This window comes from Pelodiscus sinensis, chromosome 3 (assembly GCF_052426305.1).
Source record: "Pelodiscus sinensis isolate ZL-2025 chromosome 3, ASM5242630v1, whole genome shotgun sequence".
NCBI lineage: Eukaryota > Metazoa > Chordata > Testudines > Trionychidae > Pelodiscus > Pelodiscus sinensis.
In genome coordinates this window covers 66,359,755-66,386,328 of record NC_143054.1, presented here as the reverse complement: position 1 = coordinate 66,386,328, position 26,574 = coordinate 66,359,755, and the positions used below count along the sequence as shown (strand labels likewise).

General features: G+C 43.4%; 1 protein-coding gene and 1 long non-coding RNA gene across 2 annotated transcripts in view; one reads left to right on the top strand and one right to left on the bottom strand.

Moving 5' to 3' along the window:
- The window catches only part of LOC142827834 (uncharacterized), a 54,341-nt gene that overhangs the window by 17,070 nt on the left and 10,697 nt on the right, over positions 1-26,574 (bottom strand). The window lies entirely within an intron of this gene.
- MDN1 (midasin AAA ATPase 1) overlaps positions 1-26,574 on the top strand; it is a 162,752-nt gene that overhangs the window by 126,961 nt on the left and 9,217 nt on the right. Inside the window, exons 85-95 of the mRNA XM_075923877.2 lie at positions 4,721-4,862; positions 5,617-5,789; positions 6,789-6,932; positions 10,328-10,463; positions 11,318-11,652; positions 13,470-13,631; positions 15,469-15,570; positions 16,009-16,210; positions 17,221-17,397; positions 18,426-18,583; positions 20,212-20,301. Coding sequence (XP_075779992.2) covers positions 4,721-4,862; positions 5,617-5,789; positions 6,789-6,932; positions 10,328-10,463; positions 11,318-11,652; positions 13,470-13,631; positions 15,469-15,570; positions 16,009-16,210; positions 17,221-17,397; positions 18,426-18,583; positions 20,212-20,301 — 1,821 coding nt within the window. The remainder of the gene's footprint in view (positions 1-4,720; positions 4,863-5,616; positions 5,790-6,788; positions 6,933-10,327; positions 10,464-11,317; positions 11,653-13,469; positions 13,632-15,468; positions 15,571-16,008; positions 16,211-17,220; positions 17,398-18,425; positions 18,584-20,211; positions 20,302-26,574) is intronic.

The following is a 26,574-nucleotide window of genomic DNA, read 5'->3' as shown; positions in this document are numbered from 1 at the left end:
TCCATTGTAGGTGTGCGTGCTCACCATGTACACTGATGCTAGAAGTTTTTCCCTTAGTGTTGTCCATAGGGGACTGGGTCTGGTGCCTTCAGGAGTGGCATGTATTTTGCCAGCACAGGTTGAACCTCTGAATCCGGGACTCTCTGGTCCAGCAACATCCGTGGTCCAGCAGGACCATAAATACTGTTGGACTAGAGAGCCCCAGCTGGCCAGGTTCAGAAACACAACCTGGGCTTGGCTGATGGTGGGGAGCCCCGCTGGGGCCAGCATGGTGAAGAGCACAGCCCTGGCAAGGGCTGGCAGCCAGGAGCACAGCTCCAGTCGAGGCTGGTGCAGTGGGTAGCACAGCCTCAGTGAGGGCGCAGCTCTGGCCGGGGCTGGAGGGGGTGGGGCTAGTCCCTTTCCAAGGCTGGTGTGGTGTGGTGTGGGGATGCAGCCCCAGCCAGGTGTGCCCAGTGGAGGGCTGGAAGCAGCGGGCAGCCCCACTTGGAAGCAGAGCCTACAGCCAGGTAGGGAGCCTTGACCTCCCCTAGTCCGGCAAACTCCATTGTTTGGGTTGACTCCGGTCCTGAGGGTGATGGACAAGGAAGGTCTGATCAGTATTAGAGGTTCTTCCAGCTTTCTCTTTTCCCACAGCCCTCTCCCCGGTTCCTTCCTATGACCAGTGATGGCTCTGGAATGTTCCCCTGCCTCAGCAAGCTTTACTTTTTCCACTCTTTCTGTTTTTCATTCTATTGTATATAGTTGTTAGAAATGTTTTTGGTATAATTTTTAATAGTTCCCTTAGGGCACGTCTACACAAGGAAACTATTTTGAAATAACTAAATTTGACTTAATTCTCAATTTTACAAAATCAAAATAGCTTCCCCACTATGCGGAAGCCTTGAAATTAGTCTGAGGCAGGCACTGTTAATGTGGACATGCTACCTTGACTTGAAGTCCCAGGAAGCACTGGGGAGTAGTTAGTTTGAATTGCGGTGGGAAGTAGCTACTTTGAAATAGCGGCACCAGAGTGTCCACACCACTGCTATTTCGAATTAACTATTTTGAAATTAGCATTATTCCCCAAGGAAAGCAGGTGTACAGGTTTTTAAATAAGCTGTGAATGCTTCACTTACAAATTTGATCTAAGGGGGGTTATTTTGAAATACACCCTAGTGTAGACCAGAGCTTAGTGTGTAGTGTAGAAATAGTTTGTTAGTCTCTTACAGCACTTAGTCCAGGGATGGGACACGCCTTGATCTCCGGGCTTTAAACGTTGTGACCATTGTAAAAAAACTATACGCATCAGCGATCCTCCCACCTAAGCTGTCTGAAGTGCTTGGGGGAAGCCATGTGAGCAACAGGTGTCACTTATGTAAGTTTCAAGCCATGCACCAAAAAAGAGCAGGGCATTTGGCTTCACTTGTTCCTTAAGGTGTCTTCTGTCCTCACACTGGTTTCTGAGCCAGCCAGATTAAACTCCATCCCGAGCACTGCTGCACTAGTGCACAGCATGCTGCCAGCACCAACCTTGAACTGGGGCTGGTCTCCCTCCCCAATGCCAGCTAAGAAGCAGAAAAAGCCTGGGAGAGCAGTCTCCGGTGTCCCTTAAGGAGAAGGAGAGCTAGAGATGAAGACCTCCACAGGGCAGCTCACTCGTTCCAGACCATAGCCAGTCTCAAGCATCTACAGAGCTGTCAAGCCTCCTCCAAGACTTGCATACCACTCCAGAAAGTGGCAGGAGCATCCAACACCTGGTAGTGCTTTCCACATCAGAGGCATGCCAGGCCTCAATTATCCCTTCTGGTGCTGCTGACTCCTGCCAGTAAGGTTTCCTGTTCTAAGGGAAAATGTGCCCTGAAGCTCTTTAAGTAGTCCCAGTCTATCCGGCACTGCTCCCCAGCACCATTTCAGGTGACAGTCCCGCCAATGCTCTCCAGAACAGCATCACCAGTCCTCCAGTACAAGTCAGCTTACCTGCCAGAGTTCCCAGCTCCACTGCCTAGGATTCCAGCACTGATCACCAGCTGTCTGGTACAGAGCCCCAGAGGTGCATCACCAGCCACCATAGGCCCACCACCAGTCCTCTGAGTGTCCATGTTGCTTTCCAGACCCACAGCACTGATTCCTTGAGTCCGGATACCAGTCTCCAGATGATCTCCAGGTTGCCAGTACAGGTCTTCAGAGGCTTGTCTCCAGAGTTGAGATGAAGGTCTCCCCACTTTTGTTCCAGGTCAATGGAGAAAAACCATTCTCAGATCATGAAGCATGTGACATTTCAGCAGCAGTCCCCAAGAAAAGGATGTGGGGACAGCAAGCATGGAAAGGGCAGATAGGTGACGGCAGTACTGCTTTGGTCCACAAGACAAATTTCCTCCACCTTACACTCAAACAACAGGAAAAGTGCATTGCCTGTGAGCCAAGGTTACCTGCCGGGGCATCTGGAGTCATCCGTCTCCCTCCCTCCACCTCCCTCCCTCCCACCCCCAGCACTGCCAGTGAGTGCATTGCCTCAGAGCCAGTAGCTGGGACAGTGGCAGTTCTGGAATCCTTGGAGGTTTCCTCAGATGTGGAAGCTTGTTCACTGGTAAGTCTCAGGGTCATCTGAGAAATGATCAGCAATAGTCTCCTGCCCACCCTCTGATTCAGAGGAAGAATCAGAGCAGGATTCCAAAGAGGGGAAGCAGAGTTGTCTGCCCAACCTGGTCCCATCTCTTTATCCTCGTCACCTGATGAAGCAGTAGCAGGGTCTTCCCACACAGTTCTTCAGGATGCTGTAAAAGCTCACCTATAGCTACTTAAAAGGAAAGCAGCAAACCTGGGATTAGAGGCCCATAATTGTCAGAACCCTCTTTATTCAACATTTTATGTGCCCGACTCCTCTGAGGTGGCCTTACCTGTTCATGGGGGAATGGTAAAACTGATCAAGCTCTTGTGGCAGATTCCCTCCACTCTGTCCACCATCTCCAAGCACGCAATGAGGAAATATGTGCCGGCCAAAGGTTTTGAATACCTTTATAGTATACTCACCTCTTCCCAAGCTAGCCAGTAGTATTGGCGGACAATGAACGCAAAAGCCAAGGGCAACCAGGTTTGACCCCTAAGAACAAGATGCAAAGAAGCTCAATCTTTTTGGCAGAAAAATGTATTTGACTGCCAGCCTACTATCGAGAGAGGCCAATCACAAGGCTCTACTTAGCTGTTATGACTGTAACATTTAGCAGTCTATGGCCAGATTTGTGGACTCACTGACAGGGGAGCCCAGGAAGGAGTTCTTGTTGAGGGGAAGAGAGTGGCAAGGGTGGCCTCTCAGGCAGCCTCAGATATGGCAGATGCCATAGCCAGGGCCATGGCTTTGGCCATTTCGAGGACATTTTCCTTCTGGTATTCTGTCCAAAGCCTCACACTTCCAACAAGAAGAGGCGTCTGTGTAACAGGGCAGCTGCCCTGTACTGGCCCTTTAAGAGCCAAACCCCAGCCTGGAGCAGGGCCGGGGAGTTCAGCCCAGCTGGGCGGCGTTGACCAATTAAGGCCTAGCTGGGAGCTATAAAAGAGGAGGGCTGCTTCAGCCCCGGGGAGTGTGAGCCTGGCTGCCGAGGGAGCAGGACGCTCTCTGGAGCTAGGGCAGGGCTAGAGAGTCAGACTGGGCCAAGGCGCTCGGACAGCCGACCGGCCAGCCTGCTAGGCCTGCGGCAAGGCCTGCTGAAGAGACACCAAAACCCCCGGAAGGGGGGGCTCAGAGCGAGTGACTTGGGCACTGCCAGAGGGCAGTGTGGCGAAGAGACATACGTGACCAGAAGGGTTCCAGAGGGGAAACGCCCCGTGAGCAGAGGCCTGGGCAGGCGGAATGGACTGATTCCCCCTCACAGACTGCAACACCCTTGGTATCAAGTGTGCTCTGGCCTTGTATTTGGAATGGCGCCGACCCATTTCACAGATCTGCGCAGCAGTGGCTGAAAGGATGAAGGGCTTCCAAGGGTCTTTAGATGATTTCAACCTGGATCACCACCTGCACCCATAATTGCTACCAGATAGAGCAGACTTTGCTTTCACAGATAGTGATGGCTCTTTCCACAGGGGATCAGGCATCACTGGCCACCTTCCTGGCACATGTCCCTGTTGAGGACATCTGCACAGCTGCAACATGGTCATTAGTACACATTTTCAGATCATGCTATTCCATCACCCAGTAGGCCAAAGATGATGCTGGCTTTGACAGAGCTTGTGTTACAGTCCATCTTTGAACTCCTACCTGCCTCCAGAGATACTGCTTGGGAATCATCTATAATGGAATAGACATGAGCAAGCAAGAAAAAAAGCAAAAACAGTTACCTTTTGTAACTGTTGTTCTTCAGTATATATTGCTCATACTATTCTATGCCCACCCTCCTTCCCTTCTGTCAGAGTTACAGCAAGAAGGAACTGGGTGAGGGGAAAGCTGGTAGTGCCCCTCATACCAGCACATACATGTGCCACTCCAATGGGTGCCAGAGTCAGTTTCCTATGGATACCACTGAGGGGAAAAAGCTTTTGGCACCCATGCATGTGGCGAGCACACAACCTACAATGGAATGGACATGAGCAACACATCTCAAGGAACAATAGTTACAAAAGATTTTTTTGATATCAAGGTAAAAATAATTACAATTACATATTGTAATTGTAATTGTCAAGATAGTGTCAAATAAACATTAATTTTGAAAACAATCCTGTTGTAACTGTTGATTTAATAATCCAGGTGGAAGACACCTACCAAAAAGATCAAGAAAAGGAGAAAGAGGATCCAGACTCCAAACCAGAGATTGAAGGAGAGGATAATGCAATTGAAATGTCAGAGGACTTTGAAGGGAAAATGCATGATGGGGAACAGGACAAGAAGGGTTTGTTTCTTTCATTAAGGAAATCTGATTGTTTCTAGAAATGTGTTTGACTAATTTAGTAACTTTGACATAGCAAAACATATAGATACCGTTAAACCAAGTTTAATGGTAGAATAGAAATATTCAAGTATAAACCGTAATAAATCAGTTACAAAACTTAAACCACAGCCAACTTTACTGGAAGAAATGAATGGGTCATCCTTCCTATTATCAAATGACCCATCACAGTGCTACAGATGAGCTAATGACTTTAGATGTCTTTCAGCAATGAGTATTTCAGTAAATTATAATATTCAGCAACGCTTTAATACATTTGTACAGGAGAAATAGACGGTAATTGACTTTTGTATGTCACTTAGGAAAACAGAGCTAACGTTTTTGGGTGGGAAACTGATTCTACAATGTTTTGTAATAAGTCATTAACAAATTTAATTTAATTAAAACTCTGCAGCAAAGCACATGCTTGCTGTGCAACAACATATTGTAATCAAACTTGTGTAGAATAGATTTTGCAAAATTGTCTTGCCTTAATAGATCAACTGTACATAGAATCCCCAGCTGCTTCTGAACATGCTTCATGTTTGAATAGCAAGATGCTATCTTTTAGTGCTTTTTCAGAGTAAAGTTAGAGATAGATATATATTCTCTCAAACTGCTATAGTGATTTTATTTTATTTATATAAATAAATTATTATAGTAGTTTGATAGAATCAGAGTTGTGACATGTTCCATTGAATTGTGGTGTCATACACAGAAGACAGTGAGAAATCAGATGATGATGAAGAGCTAGATAAGCAGATGGGAAATCTTGGTGATGCTGAAGCTGATAAACTGGATGAGAGGCTCTGGGGTGATGACGATGATGAGGAAGAGGACGATGCCAATGAAGACAATAAAACAGAAGAATTTGGACCAGGAATGGATGAGGTAAAAAGGAACAAAAGGAGATCAAAAGGAATAGAAATAAGATATTATTATGTTATGTACAACCTCAATGTGACCTAAAGCATGAGACTTGATATGAAGCAAGGGACTAGTTAAATTCTCCCTTCAAATGAGAGGGTGTGTAAAATGGAGGCAGTAAGGCAGCCATGGCCAACCTGCGGCTTATGAGCCTCATTCTTCTCTTCCCTCCACTCGCCCCGCAAGTCGCCCCCATGGCTCGTGAAGTCGCCCCAGCACCCCTGAAAACGGCCCCTGGCTCCCTGAGCTCACTGGGGCAGGGGAGCCGCCCGGCATGGCCATTCAAAATGGCATCTTCAAGTTGGCGGCGGCCGGTGGGAGCCTGATGTGGCCAAAAAGCCTTTAACCACATTTCTGAAAGGGGCGGTTTTTTTGCTCGACCAAACATGGCTGGGGGCTGCTGCTTTTTTTTTTCCCCCCCCCCCCAACAACTCTTCCCCTTCCCTTCCCCCCTGCCTCCCCTCCCCTCTGGCTCTTTGCCCGTAATGGGTTGGCCACCCCTGCACTAAGGGGTTGGGTTTTTTCCCCTAATTCAGCAAATTGAGATTTCTCCCTATTCTTCAGAGTTGGTCTTCAAGAGTTTAGCCTCTCCTGACCAGCCATGGGAAAAACTGATCCTCATAGTTGTAGCATGATATGGTGAGTTGCAAACTCACAGTACAAAAAATGCCCAAGTGAATTAAATCAACCTGAACCAAATGTCCCAAGTGTCCCTGAACTTATTGTCTAGGTTGTCCATGCTTGCTGAGTGTGGGCAAGTCAATCATGTCTGTAGTAATGTTGCACATTAATTGAAGAAGGTAACCGCTTATGTAGTAGGCTCTGGCCTTAGAAAGGGATAGTTTGAGTATTTACTAAATGTGTTTCATTTTTTTCCTGTGGGACATATAGCCATGTAATTACACAAACTTCAACTTGGTATTTTGCATAATCAATTTTTGGATTTTTTGTTTCCAAACTCAGAGTGATTCCGAACTTGTTGCAAAAGATGACAGCTTAGATACAGGCAATAAAAGTGATAAAAAGAAGCCATCTAAGGATGAAGAAAAACAGGAGCAAGCAGAGGATGGTGAAAACAAAGAGAAAATTCACGAACAAATAGATGAGGTAAAAAGGTTTTAAAACAGCAGTAAGAGGGTTGTACTTTACAGGGCCTTCAGAAACCTGTAACATTGTACTATGCTAAGGATTGTAATGACATTTTTTAAACAGCCAGTAATATATAAAATGTATTTTTAAAATAAATAATAAATGGCTAGCCTAGTTTAAAAAAATACCAAGATCGTTACAAGCCATTTATTTTGTGCATGGGAATACTGACCTGCTGTTAAAACACTTCAAGTTCTCCGCACAATGCATAATGGAGCAGAAGTGGTTTTTATTTAGTAATTGAAGGACCGTGCCAAAAATTATACTCTTGAACCTCCTTAATCTGGGTGTCTGACCCATGATTTGGACCCATGATTTGGACCCCCACATGGCTGGGGTGCCATAATCTGGTATAATCTATTTCCCAAGATTGCCAGATTAAAGAGGTTCAAGGGTACTATATCTTGGTGATAAAATAACACACATTCAATATACTATACATATTCTATTGTGCCAAAAGTCAGAGATTGCTTACATAAGTCTTACTTCAAATTACTAAGTGATGAACATAGGAACAGCCATACTGGATCAGACCAAAGGTCCATCTAGCTCAGTATCCTGTCTTCAGAAAGTGGCCAATGTCAGGTGCCCTAGAGGGAATGAACAGAACAGATAATCATCAAGTGACCCTCTACTGTCACCCATTTCCAGCTTCTCCCTAGCCACTGTCAGAGGCTGGGAATGGGTGACGGGAGAGGAATTGCTTGATGATTCCGTGTTCTGTTGGCCACTCTCAGCAGACAGGATACTGAGCTAGATGGACCTTTGGTCTGATCGAATATGACCATTTTTACATTCTGACAATCAGAGGCTAGGGACACCATTCCTATCCATCCTGGCTAATAGCTATCTAATAGTTAGATAGCTAATACTATCACTAACTTGCAGTGAAGTTTTGATGATCAACAGAGTGCTTCTCTATTCAGAAATTTTTCTCTCACAATTCATGCGCAGATCGCCTGAACCCGGCTCTTCCGGGATGTAATCTTCTCACCACGGGCGAGTAGATTACAAAGACTGTTGAGCCCTGTTTATTTAACCCAGGACATCAGTGGCACACGAGCTGATTTTCATTAGCACGTAGGTGGGAGCTTAGTCCTGCCCCTGCCTCATGTAGCAGGGAGCCTGCCCTGCTGCTTGAGCTTCAAAGCCTGCTACAGGCAGGGAGTTCAGCTAATTGGGCAGAGGGCGGGAGAGTTATCAAGCAGTTGCTAAACAGAGCTGCTCCATGCTTGAAAGGAGCAGCAAGATAAGGAGGTGTTAATGGCTTAGATTTACAAACATCTAAAGAGACAAAAGCTTCAGAGGGGTAGCCATGTTTGTTGTTTAAGTTTTTCCAGTTACAGACTAATAGTCTTGCCGCGCCTTAGAGACTAACAAAACAAGTAGATGGTATCATGAGCTTTCATGGACACAGCCCCCTTCAGATGAAGAGACAGATTGGTGCCTAATGGAAATTGCATTTATTTTCATTTGACTTTTAATGGGAGTTGGAGGTCTGGTGTTTTGTGGCATGCAAAGCAGGTTAGGCATGTGTCTGCCTCTTTAGGCACCCAAATACCTCTGTATATCTGCCTCTAGATCTTAAAAACAAAGCTAAAGGCTCTGATGTCAACAAAAGCATAATTCACGATTTTTCCCTGTTACCAGAACTGACTGAATTATGATGACCTATTTTCAGAGGGGAAAAACAAAGTATTAACTTAGAATTCATTTTCATTTCAAAGTGTGCCAAATTGACCCATTTTTCCCCTTTTTAAAATGTCCCACATCTTTTCTATTTCCCCCCACTCCTCCCAAAGAAGTTAGTGAAATTTTTCCTTTACAAAAAGCCCCTCCAAAGACTGGCACTAACTAGTTATAAAAGTCTTTGAAGATTGAGTTAGTGAAAAGGCGTGACATTTTTACACAAAAGGAACCATTTTGACAACTGTCTCATCCCAAACTGTCACCATTTTGTTTTAGAACAGAGTCTTTTCCTGCTCCCTAAAAGAAAAAAAGCTTTAAAAATTTCAACCAGCTCAGTGTTGTACTCAGACACTCGGGTGCATCTTCAGCTCCCCTTAGTGCTACCAGGAGGTGTATATGCTCCACACCTTACAGCAGCGAGTTTTTAACTTCAGTGCAGTACCATCAGTGCACTAGCTCAGCTAAGGGTAGTGTATGTGTATGTCTCCTTGAGCTGTAACTTACACCTCCAGCTGTAGTGTAGAAGTACCCTTGGGGGCTTACCTGAGCTCATTCAAGAAGTCTGTGATGAAGCCAAGAATTAAGCTTGTGTATTCCAAAGTAAGAAAGAAAAAGATACTTTTAAGAGATTTTTTTTGGAGTGTTGAGGATATTTAAAACTCTGATCTTAATGATTTTTTTAAATCCTGTGTTACTAAAATGGTATGATCTGCATCTTAATTGATTCATTAATGAAGCTGTTGCAAGTAGGACTATTATTGACTTTAAAAGGTATCAATGGCATACAGGCCTGTAATAGAAGTGAATAAGTTAAATCTCGGCACATCACTTCTGACCCCTGATTTAACCTTCTGTCTCTTTTGTCCTTGGAAATTAAGTACAGGAGCCCAAGTGCATTTGCTATAAGGCTTAAAAATAAATAATTAAGTAAACAAGAGTTGAAATGCAACTCTGTAATCTTGAGTTTTTGTGACAGAATTTCTTTATCTGTAAATTGTTTGTCTTCAAAAACCCATCAATGCCAGATCAAACTATGGATATGCATCCTAGTGGTCTGAAATAGAGATGGCTGGCTGATCCTGCTTCAAGACTTTGAGCAATAAAAATTATATTCTAAACACAGTGGCATCATGTTTGGGGACAGAAAGGATTGATTAGCAGAGAGAGGCTTAAAGAAGAAGACAGTATAGTGGGTAAATATTTTTCTTCAGCTTCCCTCTCTGCTTACCAGATAGATCTAGAACAGACATCAGGGGTGCGTAATGTAGAAAAGATGTAGCAGGCAGCGCCTATTAATTGAGGAGGGCAGATACATACCCACTGAGTCTTTGAAAACATATGAAAGAATTCCTGAGGGCAGCTTTATTTATTTATTGAGGACAAGCATCACCTTATTTAGCAGAAATGGTAACAATGAATGCTGGAATGAATCTTGTTAGAGAATGTAGTGCTTTTCACCAAAAAGCATATGCTGCTTTAGTGCAATTTCAAACCCACTGTTCAGGCTGGCCTAGAAATTAATAAGTAGACATTAGTATTCACCATTTTGAATTCAAAATTTTATGTGCCATATATGTATCTCCATGTTCTACAGAAATGGCTTTTTATCCCTTTTCCTCTTTCTCTCTACTTACAATATGTTGCTTTTTTCTTCTGGTTTTCAGCGTGAATATGATGAGAATGAGGTGGATCCCTATCATGGTAAACAAGAGAAGCAGCCTGAACCTGAAGCTTTGGACCTTCCAGATGACCTGAACTTAGAGAATGGAGAGAAGAGCGATGAGGACAAAGATGAAGAAGGTGCCAACTAAGAAATCATTCAGTTCTCTGCTGGGTGTCTGTAGAGACAAAGAGGGAGGAGTTTGAGGAGAAAAGATCCTTTATAAGAAAATTGGATGCACAACAACCCCAACATTGGTAGCTTTTCAGGCCGTCCTCGCTATAAGTTCAAGATATGTTCCAAAAAACTTAGAGGGGAATTTTTTTCCTGCCGCTGACTTCCATTTGTACAAATTGGGTGGTTGTGGGTTTGTTTGTTTTTTTGCACAACATAAGAGCGGGGAATGGGAGGACTTATAAAGCATCAGTTCCCTACAAGTGTCGTCAACTTTAGTGCAAGGTGGATGTATGCCAAGGTGACTTATAGCAGTAACGCCCTGTACCTAATAGTTAGTATGTTTTGGCATCAGGAATCAAACAGTAGGGCTGGATGAGAGTCTGTATTCCATACCATCACCTATATGGAATAGATTTTCCTCTCATAAACCACGTGTTTCATTTAATTTATTCCAAAAGCTCATTGAGTAGTGATGAATTCAGCAGCCTCTCTAGGACTGTTAAATTGCCCAGCTGCTGCATTCTCTGTGCTTTCTGTAGTACCTCCAACTATTTGTACTTAATAAAGTCTATTAATGCTAAAAATACTTAGATTAGGCCTAGTTAATACGAATAGACTCTGATGGGCACTTACATTAATACTTGTTGTATTTCATAGGGAGGACACAAGTGACTTGTATGCAGAATCTGTGATTTCCCATATAAAGGGATACTATATTTTTTCCTGTTAGGATTTTGAAGCACTGGCCTTTTTTCTTCCAATTAGATTGTCTCTGTTTGCTGAAAGTTTTATGTCCATTTCTTATCTTTTAATTCAGAAGAGGAAAATCCTTTTGAGATCGAAGAAAAGCCTATGGATTTAGAGGAGACTGAAAATGGAGAAGATAAGGGAGGAGAAGATAAAGATAAAGATGAAGATGATACTGGAGATAAAGCCAAAGATCCAGAGCTAGCTGAAGGAGGCACCTCTGAAGATAATGCAGAGGGGGAAGGAGAAATGGGGGAAGAACCTGATGACCAAGAAGAAGGCAATACAGAAGACTCTAAGGAAAATGAAGAGGAGGAAATACAACCACTGACAGAAGATAAAGAATCTGCTGAAGAGGAGAGAGAGAAAAAAATCCCAGCTGCTGACCAAGGCCTTCAACCTCAGGTTAAAAAACATGTTTTTACTCTATGTGGACATCAGGGGTTCTTTTAATAAAACTTAGCAGAGGAATTGTCCTTTATTTGAAGAATAACAACTTTTACTTCTCCATTAAGAGGCTTATGATTTTTCCCTCCTTTGGCAACAGTGCCAGAAACACCCAAACAAAATTCCCATGACATTGTGTACATGAGAATATAATAAGAATGGCCATACTTAGCCCAGTATGGTCCATCTAGCCCAGTATCCTGTCTTTCAACAGTAGCCAATGCCAGGTGCCCCAGAGGGAGTGAACAAAACAAGTAATCATCACATGATCCTCTACTGTCATCCATTTCCAGCCTCTGACAGAGGCTACGGACACCATTCCTACCCATCCTGGCTCATAGCCATTGATGGATCTAACCTCCATGAATTTATCTAGTTCTTTTTTGATCCCTGTTAACGTCCTGGTCTTCACAACATCCTCTGGCAAGGAGTTCCACAGGTTGACACTGCACTGTATGAAGAAAAACTTCCTTTGTTTGTTTTAAACCTGCTACCTACTAATTTCATTTGGTGACCCCTAGTTCTTATGTTATGGGAGCAAATAAATAACTGTTCCTTTTTCAGTTTTTTTCACACCAGTCATGATTTTATAGACCTCTATCATATCCCCCCTTAGTCTCTTCTTTTCTAAGCTGAAAAGTCCTAGTCTCTTTAATCTCTCTTCATATGGGATCTTTTCCAAACCCCTAATCACTTTTGTTGCCCCTTTCTGAACCTTTTCCAGTGCCCCCCCCCTTTTTTTTTAAGATGAGGCGACCACATCTGTACTCCGCATTCAAGATGTGGGCGTACCATGGTTTTATATAGAGGCAATAAGATATTTGCTGTCTTATTCTCTATCCCTTTTTTAATGATTCCTAACATTCTATTTGCTTTTCAGACTGCCACTGCACACTGCATGGATATTTTCAGAGAACTATCCACAAGGGCTCCAAAATCTCTTATCTTGAGTAGTTGCAGCCAAATTAGTCCCCATCACATTGTATATATAATTGGGATTCTTTTTTCCAATGTGCATTACTTTACATTTATCAACATTAAATTTCATTTACCATTTTGTTGCCCAGTCACTTAGTTTGATGAGATCTTTTTGAAGCTCTTCACAGTCTGCTTTGGTCTTAACTATCTTGAGCAGTTTAGTGTCATCTACAAATTTTACCATCTCACTGTTTACCCCTTTCTCCAGGTCATTTATAAATAAGTTGAATAGGATTGATCCCAATATGGACTCTTGGGGGACTCCTCTAGTTATCTCTCTCTATTCTGAAAATTTACCATTTATTTGTACCCTTTGTTTCCTGTCTTTTAACAAGTTATTGATCCATGAGAGGACCTTCATGACAACTTACTTTACTTAAGAGCCTTTGGTGAGGAACTTTGTCAAAGGCTTTCTGGAAATCTAAGTGCACTATATCCACTGGATCCCCCTTATCCACGTTTGTTTACCCCCTCGAAGAGCTCTAGCAGATTAGTAAGGCATGATTTCCCTCTACAGAATCCATGTTGACTTTCCACTAACAAATTATGTTCATCTGTGTATCTGATAATTTTATTCTTTACTATAGTTTCAACTACTTTTCCCAGTGTTGATGTTAGACTCACCAGTCTATAATTGTAAGCATCACCTGTAGAGCCTTTTTTAAATTTGTGGGAGAAATATGATTCCCCACTGAGCTAAAATAGTGGTTGCTTATTTCTAAACTAGCTCATTGCACCATGATGACCATGTTCCTACATTTTTGGAATGCTAGAGCTGTATTTGGTATTACTTTCAGGAAGAAGAGGATGAAAATACTCTGGAGAAGGATGAGCAGTTACCTGAATCTGTAGACCGAATGGAACATGAAGCATATGGGCAGACAGGAGAAGAAAATCTACAGTGTGACAGTGCTGTTGAGCTGGCTGGAGCAGCTTCAGAGAAAGACCAGTCTAAAGAGGTGAAATACATGGAGATATCATAGTTGAATTTTAATGGAGTTCTGATTTTGTTAAATGCTTTACAAACAAGAAATTTGGGAATTATATCTTAGAAGTGTTTTGTCCTTGTCATTAATATTTAGGGAATCTAACTTGAAATTAATCAGAATGCTTCCTTATGCATATATAAAACAGAACAAATACTGTTTAAAGCAGGGGTAGGGAACCTTTTTTCTACCAGGGGCCATTGATTCACAGAAAAACCTCAGTTGGGGTTCACTACAGTCCCTCCAGGGTTGAGGCGGTCAAAGGCTTGGCGATCCCCCTAGGTTCAAATGGGGCCAGAAATAGGGGGTTCAGTGTGTGGGAGGAGGCTCCTGGATGCAACAGGAAGTTGAGGCACAGGAGGAAGTAAGGAGTCCATCTGGAGATATGGATTGGGATGAAGAGATTGGGGAACAGGAATCATAGAACACTAGAACTGGAAAGGACCTCAAGCGATCATCAAGTCTAGTCCCCTGCCCTCACAGCAGGACCAAGCACCATTTAGATCATCCCTGATAGATGTCTGTCCAGAGATGGAGATTCCACAACCTCCGTAGGCAATTTATTCCAGTGTTTAACCACCCCAACAGTTAGGAAATTTTTCCTAATGTCCAACCTAAACCTCCCTTGCTGCAATTTGAGCCCGTTGCTGCTTGTCCTATCATCGGAGACCAAAGGAGAACAATTTTTCTCCCTCCTCCTTGTAACACCCTTTTAGACACATGAAAACTGCTATCATGTCCACTCTGTTTTCTCTTTTCTAAACTAAACAAGCCCAATTCTTCCAGTCTTCCCTCATAGTTCATGTTTTCTAGACCTTGAATAATTTTTGTTGCTCTTCTCTGGACCTTCTCCAGTTTCTCCACATCTTTCTTGAAATGTGGTGCCCAGAACTGGACACAGTGCTCCAACTGAGGCCTAACAAGCACAGGAAGGGGCTCTTGGCTGGGGCCTAAGGGGATGAGGGAGGTGATGCAGGCTCTGGCTGGGAGGGTTAGGCTCTGGGGTGGGTCAGAGGGTTGAGATATGGGATGCGGTTTAGAGGTGCAGGATTTGGGAGGGAATTAGCATGCAGAAGGGTTTCAACTTTGGAGTTGAGGGTTGAGGTGCAGGCTCCAGACAGGCCACCTCACTTGAGATGTAACTCCCAGTCAGCATCACAGTAGGGCAAAGGCAGACTCCCTGGATATTGTGTAGCTCCCATCATGTCTGACTCTCTTCTGCTGAGGGGCCAGGTGGCTCTGCATAGTGTGAGCTACCAACAGGTGTCACCCCCTCAACTCTCGTTAGCCACACTTCCCAGCCAATGGAACATGCAGGGCCAGCCCTGGAAGCAGGGGCAGCATGCAGAGCTTCCCTACTTTAAAGGGCTTTCTAATAGGGAGAGTGCTTGCGTATAAACTAATTTAAATACAGTTAGTGACAAATTACAAGCAAGAGGCAATATTAGGTATGGAAAATTTGAGTCTGGGTTTATCTAGATTAATTTATCTGCAGTTTCTTCAAATGACTCCCAGGCAGTTGGGGGATGTTTATACTAATTCTTCATCCAGGAAATTGTGTATTGGCTACATGCTACATAAATAGTACATATACACATGCTCTTATTTTTATTCCTCAGAACTTAGTTCGGCTCAGCCATAGCTCATTTGTGTAAAATAAAAAGTCATCCCTTTAATCCCATTTAGTTTCTAGAATTTTTGTACAATAACTGCTGAAGCATTTAAACCTAGTTCTTGTAACAACTTTCTTAAAAGTCAGATGAATAATAGGTGAATGTTTGTTTTTTCCTCTTGGCCTTCTGTCTTTTAGGAACATGGGAGTGGAGCTGCTGATGCAAATCAATCAGAAGGCCATGAATCCAACTTAATGGCACGGTTGGCTTCTCAGAAACAAAGCCAAAAAAATACACAGGTTCCTTTGTCTTGCAAATTATAGCAGTAAAAATTAATTTCTAACATGCCATACCAAATAGCCTAGACAGGCTTGCCAGTAGGGTTGGGGTGGGGGAGAGGGCAACTGCACTGGGGCCCAGTGAGTCAAAGGAGCCTGGGGGTTCCTAGCAGTGGCCAGAGCCTCAGGCTTTTAATATCAACCTCCAAAGTACTCCACATGGCTCTGAGGAATGGGGGAGGCACTCTGTGAGGTATGGAGGGCTGGCTGCCCTGGCTCTGCCCCTTCTGCCCAAGGCCCCACCCCTTCTGTGAGCATCCCCATTTCACCCAGGGACCCACTGAGTCAGTCGGCTCCCTTGAGCCTAGACTAAATGACTTGTCTACTCTGGTTCATAACTTACTGATCAGATTCCACCATGCTTTTCAAAAGTACCTGCTGTTGATTTGCCATTTTCAGAGTTTTAAGAGGAAACCTGGTCAGGCTGACAATGAGCGCTCAATGGGGGACCACAGCGAACACGTCCACAAGCGACTCAGAACCCTAGAATCTAGCAGTGAATCCAAGCAGAATACAACTCAGCCTGATCAAAATGTGGAAGAAGCAGATGCATTTGAACACATTAAACAAGGCACTGAATCCTATGATGCACAAACTTACGGTATGGTAATGTTTATAAGGCTTCAGATATTAACTTCAGATTTAAAGAATGAACGTTGCAGAATTGAGGTCAAGGCTCCTATTATCTGAAGTGTTTCGTACTAATTACATCATTTTGGCTCAGTTTGTAGGAACAAAATAGTTCAAAGATTTTAGCAGACTTTTGTTTTTAATACATTGCTTGGTTTTTTATCTTTTCAGATTAATTGCGTTTTTCTCCTCTTTTGTTATAAAGTCACTGTTTCATTAGTACTAGAAAAGTTGGACCCAGTAAATCAAGCTTAAAGATTTCAGAAGTGCCTAAATCCTATTTTCAAAAGTGAAATAGGCACTTAGGACCCTAAATGCCATTGATTTTGATTCTAAGGCCCAGTCTCGTTTTAAAATGAGACTTAGGCACCTGCATCACTTTGAAAAACTTTACCATGAATCTCACATTGTTTGTGTTGCATGTCTTAATTGTTAACCTGATCATTTCACAGTGGTTTTAACTCCGTAAGCTTTTTGTTTATTATATATGACATAAGTTGCTGGCTTTTTTTGGTGCATTGGGGTTGGTTGATTTGTTTTGGGGAGAGATTAAAAAAGCAGTACCTTAAAAAGCATAATCAATTTAAATAGCTTGACACCATTAGTTCCCTAGCATAGCACAGCACAGACGGTGCAATGATTGAGACAGTAGCTGAGACAGATTATTCTACCCATTCAACAGCTTCACAGATTTAAGTTTTACTTAGTGAAACCTTGAAAGAAGACAAAATAGAAGCTGCATGTATGTGAAATGCGATCTATGATTTTTCTGTTGTGCTGATATATATAGCCCTGCAAATCCGCAAATAACTGCAGGCATCTGTATCCGCAGATGTCGATGAGGATATCTGCAGCTCATTTTGCAGATGCAGGTACAAATTCTGTATCCGTGCAGGGCTATACTGGTATGGAAGAACCTCCGAAAGCAAAATTGTTGGTTTTTCTTTTTCTTTTCATGGATGCTCTGTTCCCTTTGTATAGATGTAGCCAGCAAGGAGCAGCAGAAACCTACTTTGCCTCTTGGTGAAGAGAAGGAAGATGTGGTTTCTGAAGATGCAGCCATGGAAACAGAAATGCAGAACAATGAAGATCTCAGTGCTGTAGATACAAAGGAGCTGAAGCCAGAAGTAAAGAAGTCTAGTGCCCCTAAACCTGCTGGTAAGCTCTCCTTAAATAGCCTTCTCACTTCCCTTAAAGAAGTTCTATATCGATATTTTTGAAATATCTGCTTTTAATGGGTAGTCCAAGGCAATAACCTGCATTAACTATTCTTTAAATTGGTTTAGTAGCAGAATGCCTTGCTACTTCCTTTCAGCTTAGTGATCTCTCATCTTTTTCTGCTTCTGTAAAGAAGGCAAATGGTTTCCGTTCAAGTGTGTAGACTCAATTCTTCTACTTGTTCACTAGTTTATAGATTGGGGTGGGCAATAATTTATCATGGGGAGCCACTCCAAAAATTTGATAAGTGGTCAGGGGTTACACTTTTTTATGGAGGGGGTGTGAGGTCTGGGATGGAAGCTGAGTTCCAAAGGGAGCTTGGGGTAGGGAATTGGGATACAGGAGAGGGTGTGGGGTCTGAGAGGGAGTTTGGGTAAAGGAGGGGGTTCCCAGCACACAAACCTTCTCTCTCACCCTGACTGGTTTAGAAAAGCAGATGGAGCAGCCAGCCGCTCTGAACCCTGGGGCTATTCCCTGCCTACTGATCCAGGGGGATGGGCCATGGGACAGATTGAAAGGCTTGGTGGGCCAGATCTGGCCCCTGGGCTGCATCTTTCCCTCCCTTGTTAATAGATGCATTCCAGTCTGAATGACAGTAGCACACAAGTGCATGCAAAACCCCCCATTTTTAACATCATATAAGAGTATTGGGGAGGTTAGCTGCATGGTCTCCTCAGGTGCAGCAGCACAGAAGTACCAATTGGAGAAGAAAATGGTTAGATGGGTTGAGCGAGAATGGAATGAAGAAATGAAATGTCTCAAAGGGAAAGGGAAGAAGGGCAGTAGAACTGAGCCGCTGCTCAGCTGACAGGAAGACTGCAGACTGTCCAAAGAGGAAACGCTCCAAAGCACATTATAGACCTGGGAATTCTCTGCTCAGTGGGAGCCAAGATACAGTAGCCATAATTTAAGAACATGTATGTTTTGGTGGACATGATGTTTAGTAAATATGCACTACCTAACTATAGGGTCTGATGAAGCAGAGTTGGAAATCCAGGCTTTCAACTCCGAGGAGGTCAAAGATTCTACAGCAGACAAATCACCAAAGCTGTCAGAAGGACCTGAAAGAAGCCAAGATTCTACTGTACACACAGCCCATCAATTTTTGTTGAGCACCTCAGTCCCGGTACTGTACCAAAAGCATCCTACTGTTGTTTTACATAAGGATATGAAATAGTGAGAGAAGAGAGAAGCTATCCAGTATATCCTGATGGTTGAGAAGTATTTATTTAGAATGTAAACTCTTATTTCCCCCACTACATGCTAACATCTAGGGTGTCTCCTGCAGGTTAAACACCAATGTAAAGGAGGAGGGGTGGACAGGAGTTCCCTGCACTGATGGGTTGTGGGAGCTGTGCAACAGTGGCAGTGGAATAGCTATAACAGCAGGGAAGATTTGGGCCTCTTTTTACTTCAGTAGATTTCTCTTGCACCAAACCAGTTTGTAGATTTTAAGAGCACTTTTTTCCTGTTTTATTGTAATCTTTGGCTGCAAATTAAAATATGCAATAGGGGAAGAATTTTGGAAGTTGCTGGGACAGCTGGGGGAGAATTGTGGTATAGGTTGTGGTAGTGTAGTTTATAATTAGCTGTTCTTGTATATACATATGCTGTGAGGAGAGCCAGTCTATGACGGAGAAACTGTTTTAGTGTGATATTGCAGAAACCCTTTTCTCTTCATTTGTAGTATTACTGCATCATGGTTTTAGTTAGTTTTGGGGATAGGGGGAATATATTTTGAAGTTCTTGTACATGCTAGTAGTGTCAAATGACACATGAAGAAAAGTGCAACTTTGCAAAGATGTCAAAGATGCTATGTTATTGTGGTCTGAATTATCTAGCTCTTTCATGAATAGGAGGAAACATACAAGTGATTAAAAGAAATTGAAACAGGAGGGGAGCTCATCTGTGCCAGATGAGGAAGGAAGCACAACTTACCTAAGCCATGGGGTAAAGGGTTGAGGTCTCCCTTTGCTTTTAGCAAGCAAGCTGAGTCTCAGTCTCTCTCTCTCTCTCTCTCTCTGACACTCACTCACTCAGTCACTCACTCACTCTTCCTTGTAGGATCAGAAATTATCAGCACTGTTTGGATTCTCCAGGGCTGAATATTTTGTTTAATACAAAACCCAATAAAGAAAAACTATTTTTTAAACTTTCTAATATGCAGGTTTTAGAGATTTATCTTAATTCCAACTATATAGCCCATATACTGTAGACCAGTTAAGTTACTAAGTTTGGTATCTGAGATCCTGTTTTATTTTACTATCAGTGAAGACTGAGGAAATATAATTTGAGTTGTTGTTTTAACAAATCGTGCATAAGATGTCAAACAGTAATATATTAGCCTGATGGGTGACTTGCCATATTCTGTTAATATATCGAATAGAAAAAAATAGATTCTACCAACAGCTGCAGAGTGACCTTTTCCTTTTGGAAATTTAAATAAATTGAAATAGTGATTTTTCTTTTTAATGTTGTGATTAAAATCAACAGTTTGTCACAGGGCAACTTAAATCAATCACCTTGAAATTCAGTATTTCTAATACATACACAAACTACATGTAACAACCAAAATTATGTTGTCTATTTGGAAGAACACAAAGAGATTTCTAGCAATCATGGAAATTTAAAATGAAAGCTAAACTTGGTTTTCTAAGTATTTCAGCCATTATTATATGGCTCTTACTAATTTTTTGTGTTATGCTGTGAGGATTCAAGTTTACTGATATGTGGACTGTCTCCATTTACTTTTAGCACATCATTAAAGATCCTGAAGAGTTGAGACAGGAACTGGAAAAACAACTGGAGGCGTGGCAAACTCAGCAGTCTGGAAACTCAGATGAGGTTAGTGATTTAACCTGCCATAGGAATCCTTAGTGTGCATTCTTTCATGTTGCAATCCTATTGAAATCATGGATGAAAACTTGGAATCTGATTTTTAGACTAAGCAATTTGAAGCTCCTTCTGTCTTGTGGTGGCTAGTTTGTCCTTTAAACTTCTTGAACACAGATCTTACAGCTGGGCAGTGATTCAAATCATGTTTCCAAAGCATTATCTACAGTTTAGTGCTTGTTTTGAACTTGCTCTGGTAATGACCTTTAAAACTCATAGTGAGAAATTTTCCCCTCATACCTGGCAAGTCCTTCCACATTGAGTAGGCAACACGTGCAGTTTACCAATGTTACACACCACTTTAACTAAATATTAGTCTGTAGCCATTACTGCTGGAAGTTGTCCCTTTCATCTTCAGTGTTAAAAATGTCTGTTTTAAGGTTGTCTAATGCCAGAAGTTTCTGCAACTAGGCTGCAATTACCACAGCTATTAACTTAATTGTACTGAAAATTACCTGATTAAAATTGTCATTATGGAGACTTCTCTTAATGGAACTCACCCTGCTGAAAAGTGATGTAATTTTTAACACCCAGTCTCAGAGACCATGAGACAGCAGTCATCTTGTTATAGGGCTAGTTTAACTATTGAAACATTACTATTTTTCTACTACAATTGCCATTGTATAATGTTAAAACTATTTGGTGTAGACTTGGAGGCAAGAATATCCATTGGACATTGGCATACTGTAATAGTAATATTTAAAGGGAGGTTTTTAAAATCGAATGCTACTAAAGTCTTCTCTTTGCAGATGAGTAGACTAAAATATGGGATATTTGTGCATCATGTTCTGCTGTCTTGTGATATAAGGACCTTCTCCAGCAAAGGAAACTGCTCAGGCAACTCTCATGCTTAAGCAGATCCATTTGCAGGAGACGTACACAACTATGTTCCTTACTAATCAAAGAGAAGCTAGTATTCTAGCCCTTAGCTGACATTTTTCCAGGCATCTTACAAGTTTAGTAAGATTAATTTTAAAGGAAAAGGCACTTTACTGTTTGTTCAGATTGCAAAAACTGCCCTTTAAAACAGTGTCTCTTGCAAATACACACTGAGAGATTAGCTACTGCTTGGTTCACTAACGCAAACCAATTCAGAGTAACATGTTTCAGTTACACTTTTCTTGGTATGGTAGGAGTCATTGGAAGAAATAAATACATGTACTGCCTCTTTCCAGAGAGCGAGGGCTCTTGTACATTCCAAAGGAGGAATGCTGCAGTGCCTATCAACTAGTCGAGTAGTCGATGGAATTCCATCGGCTACTTGACTAGTAAATTAACCATTATTTAACATCCTTATTTGAAATTCCAGCTCCGCACAAGTACACTGTTCTACCTTTAGAAGGGTTTCTCTTGAGCATTCAACTGGGGCCCAGAAATGAGTCTGTCAAGCATTTCCCACTAACTTCACCTGAAGGCTTTTCATTTTCACCTGAAGGACTTACATTGTCCTATCTCATCCTCAGACGTGTGCTCTCTCCTTCCAGGTGCTATTTCACAGCTTTTCATTTGTCCATAATGAAGGCAGTCATAGAATCTTAGAACCATAAAGCTGGAAGAGACCTCAGAAGGTCATCAAGTCCAGCCCCCTGCTCTAGGCAGGACCAATCCCAACTAAATCAACCCAGCCAGGGCTTTGTCAAGCCGAGACTTAAACACCTCTAGGGATGGAAACTCCACTACTTCCATAGGTAACCCATTCCAGTGCTTCACTACCCTCCTAGTGAAATAGTTTTTCTTAATATCCAGTTGTGGTGGGAAAGGTCCAGGTTGGAGACCATTGCTCCTTGTTCTGCCATCTGTCACTACTGAGAACAGCCTCTCTCCATTCTCTTTGGAACCTCCCTTCAGGAAGTTGAAGGCTGCTATCAAATCCCCCTCACTCTTCTCTTCTGCAGACTAAACAGACCCACCTCCCTCAGCCTCTCCTCATAAATCATATGCTCCAGCCCCCTAATCGTTTTGGTTGCCCTCCGCTGGACCCTCTCCAATGCATCCACATGCTTTTTGTAATGGGGGGCCCAGAACTGGACACAATACTCCAGATGTGGCCTCACCAAAGCCAAATAAAGCGGAATAATCATATCTCTGGATTGACTGGCAGTGCTCCTCTTAATGCAACCTAATATGCCATTAGCCTTCTTGGCTACAAGAGCGGCAAGGAGTCCTGTGGCACCTTATATACTAACTGAAGTATTGGAGCATAAGCTTTCATGGGCAAAGACCCACTTTGTCAGATGCATGTAGTGGAAATTTCCAGAGGCAGGTATAAATATGCAGGCCAGAATCAGGCTGGAGATGACAAGGTGGATCCAATCAGGGAGGATGAGGCCCACTTCTAGTAGCTGATCTGGAGGTGTGAATTCCAAGAGAGGAGAAGCTGCTTTTGTAGTTAGTGAGCCATTCACAGTCTTTGTTTAATCCTGAGCTGATTGTGTCAAACTTGAAGATGAACTGTAGCTCAGCAGTTTCTCTTTGAAGTCTGGTCCTGAAGTTTTTTTGCTGCAGGATGGCTACCTTTAGATCTGCAATTGTGTGTCCAGGGAGATTGAAGTGTTCCCCTACAGGTTTTTGTATGTTTCCATTCCTAATATCTGATTTGTGTCCATTGATTCTTTTATGTAGGGACTGTCCAGTTTGGCCGATGTATATAGCAGAGGGGCATTGTTGGAACATGATGGCATATATTATGTTAGTAGATGTGCAGGAGAATGAACCAGTGACAGTATGACTGATCTGGTTAGGTCCTGTGATGGTGTTGCTGGTGTATATATGTGGGCAGAGTTGGCACCGAGGTTTGTTGCATGAATTGGTTCCTGAGTTAGAGTTATTATGGTGCGGTGTATAGTTGCTGGTGAGAATATGCTTCAGGTTGGCGGGTTGTCTGTGGGCAAGGACTGGCCTGCCTCCCAAGGCCTGTGAAAGTGAGGGATCATTGTCCAGGATGGGTTGTAGATCATTAATGATGTGTTGGAGAGGTTTTAGCTGACGACTGTAGGTGATGGCCAGGGGTGTTCTGTTGGTTTCTTTCTTGGGCTTGTCCCGTAGCAGGAGGCTTCTGGGTACACGTCTGGCTCTGTCAATCTGTCTCCTCACTTCCTCATGTGGGTATCGTAGTTTACAGAATGCTTGTTGAAGATCTTGTAGGTGTAGGTCTCTGTTTGAGGGGTTGGAGCATATGTGGTTGTACCTCAGTGCTTGGCTGTAAACAATGGATCGTGTGGTGTGTCCGGGATGGAAGCTGGAGGCATGCAGGTAAGCATAGCGGTAGCCGCTTTTGCAGATTGAGAGTAACACGGCTACCCCTCTGATACTTGGCTACAAGGGCACACTGTTGACTCATATCCAGTTTCTCATCCACTGTAACCCCCAGGTCCTTTTCTGCAGAACTACTACTTAACTGGTTGGTCCCCAGCTTGTAACTATGCTTGGGATTCTTCTGTCCCAAGTGCAGGACTCTACACTTGTCCTTGTTGAACCTCATCAGATTCCTTGTGGCCCAGTCCTCCAATTTGTTTAAGTCACTCTGGACCCTATCTCTGCCCCCAAGTGTATCTGCCTCTCCCCCTAGCTTAGTGTCATCCACAAACTTGCTGAGGGTGCAATCCATCCCCTCATCCAGGTCATTAATAAAGATATTGAACAAAGTCGGTCCTAGAACCAAACCTTGGGGCACTCTGCTAGAAACCGACTGCCATCCTGACATCGAGCCGTTGATCACTACTCGCTGGGCGTGGCCTTCTAGCCATCTTTCTATCCATCTTACCGTCCATTTATCCAATCCATATTCCCTTAACTTGCTGGCAAGAATATTGTGGGAGACCATATCAAAAGCCTTGCTAAAGTCAAGGTACATCACATCCACTGACTTCCCCATGTCCACAGAGCTAGTTACCTCATCATAGAAGCTAATCAGATTGGTCAGGCACAACTTGCCCTTTGTGAATCCATGCTGACTATTCCTAATCACTTTCTTCTCTTCCAAGTGCCTCAAAATGGATTCCTTAAGGATCCCTTTCATGATTTTTCTAGGAACCGAGATAAGACTGACTGGCCTATAGTTCCCTGGATCGTCCTTCTTCCCTTTTTTGAAGATGGGCACTACATTTACCTTTTTCCAGTCATCTCCCGATCTCCACGACTTTTCAAAGATAATGGCCAAAGGCTCCTCAATGACATTTGCCAACTCCCTCAGTACCCTAGGATGCATTAAGTCTGGAGCCATGGATTTGTGTACGTTTAGCTTTTCTAAATAGTTCCTAACCTGTTCTTTACCCACCATGGGCTGTCCATCTTCATCCCATCTTGCGTCACTTAGCGCATTAATTTGGGAGCCCACCTTGTCTGTGAATACAGAGGCAAAGAAAGCATCGAGTACTTCAGCTTTCCCCACATCATCTGTCACTAGGTTACCTCCTTCATCCAGTAGGGGCCGCACACCCTCTCTGATCACCACCTTCTTGTTAACATGCCTGTAGAACCCTTTCTTATTATCCTTCACAGCCTTAGCTAGTCGCCATTCCATTTGCACTTTCGCCTTCTTGATAACCCCCCGGCATTCTCGAGCTATATATTTAAACCTCTCCCTGGTCATTTGTCCAAGTTTCCACTTTTTGTAAGCTTCCTTTTTGTGCTTAAGTTCACCAAGGATTTCCCCTGTAAGCCAATCCGGTCTCCTACCATGTTGCCTCTCCTGTTATGCGTCGGGATGGTTTCTTTCTGTGCTTTCAATAAGGCTTCTTTAAATTACTGACAGCTGTCCTGGACTCCTTTCCCCTTCATGTTAGCATCCCAGGGGATTCTGCCCATCAGATCTTTGAGGGAGTCAAAATCTGCTTTTTTAAAGTCAAAGGTGTGTATTTTACTACTCTCTTTTCTTCTTTTGGTCAGTATCCTGAAATCTATCATCTCATGATCACTGCTTCCCAGGTTGTCACCTCTACTTCCACTATTAGTTCCTCCCTGTTTGTGAGCAGAAGGTCAAGCTGCGCACAGCCCCTGGTCGTATCCTTCAGCACTTGTGTCAAGAAGTTATCCCCAACATTCTCCAAAAACTTCCTGGATTGCCTGTGTACTGCCGTATTGGTTTCCCAACAGATGTCAGGGTGATTAAGGTCCCCCATGAGAACCAGGGCCTGCGATCTGGAAGCTTCTCTCAGTTGTCCAAAGAAAGCCTCATCTACCTCATCCACCTGATTTGGTGGCCTGTAGCAGACCCCAACCACAACATCACTGCTGTTGTTTGCTCCTTTAAACTTAACCCATAGACTCTCAACAGGTTTTTCTCCCTCTTTATACTGGAGTTCAGAGCAATCATAGTGCTCTCTTACATATAGTGCAACTCCTCCTCCTTTTCTCCCCTGCCTGTTCTTCCTGAACAGTCTATACCCTTCCATGACAGCACTCCAGTCATGCAAGTCATCCCACCAAGTCTCTGTTGTCCTAATTAAAGCATATTTCTTGGACTGGGCCGGGGCCTCCAGTTCTTCCTGTTTGTTGCCCAGGCTTCTCGCATTAGTGTACAAACACCTCAGGTAACCAGTTGATCGCCCTCTCTTCTCCATTCGAATCAGGGATCCTCCTTTCTTGCTCGTTCCTCTCTGCATTTCTTCCCGGTATCCGACTTTCCCACTCTCCTCAGGGTTTTGGTCACCGTTCCCTGACGAACCTAGTTTAAAGCCCTCCTCACTAGGTTTGCAAGCCTGCCCGCGAAGATACTCCTTCCTCTCTTGGTTAGGTGGATCCTATCTCTTTCTAACAATCCTTGTGCCCGGAACAGGGTTCCATGGTCGAAGAAACCAAATCCCTCTCTGCGACACCACCTGCGCAACCACGCATTTACTTCCTCAATTGGACGATCCCTGCCCAGTCCTTTCCCTTCAACAGGGAGGATGGACAAGAACACCATTTGCGCTCCGAATTCTTGGATCCTTTCCAGCACTACATAATCCGCAGTAACCCGCTCAAGGTCATTCTTGGCCGTATCGTTAGTTCCCACGTGGAGAAGCAGGAAGGGGTAGCGATCCGAAGATGTAATCAGTTTGGTAAGCCTCTCAGTCATATCCTGAATGCGAGCTCCCGGTAAGCAGCACATCTCTCGAGATTCAAGGTCCGGATGGCAGATGGATGGCTCAGTCCCTCTTAGGAGGGAGTCCCCAACCACCACCACCCATCGTTTTCTTTGGGGGGGGGTGGCCGTGGAACCACCATCCCTAGGACTACGCATCC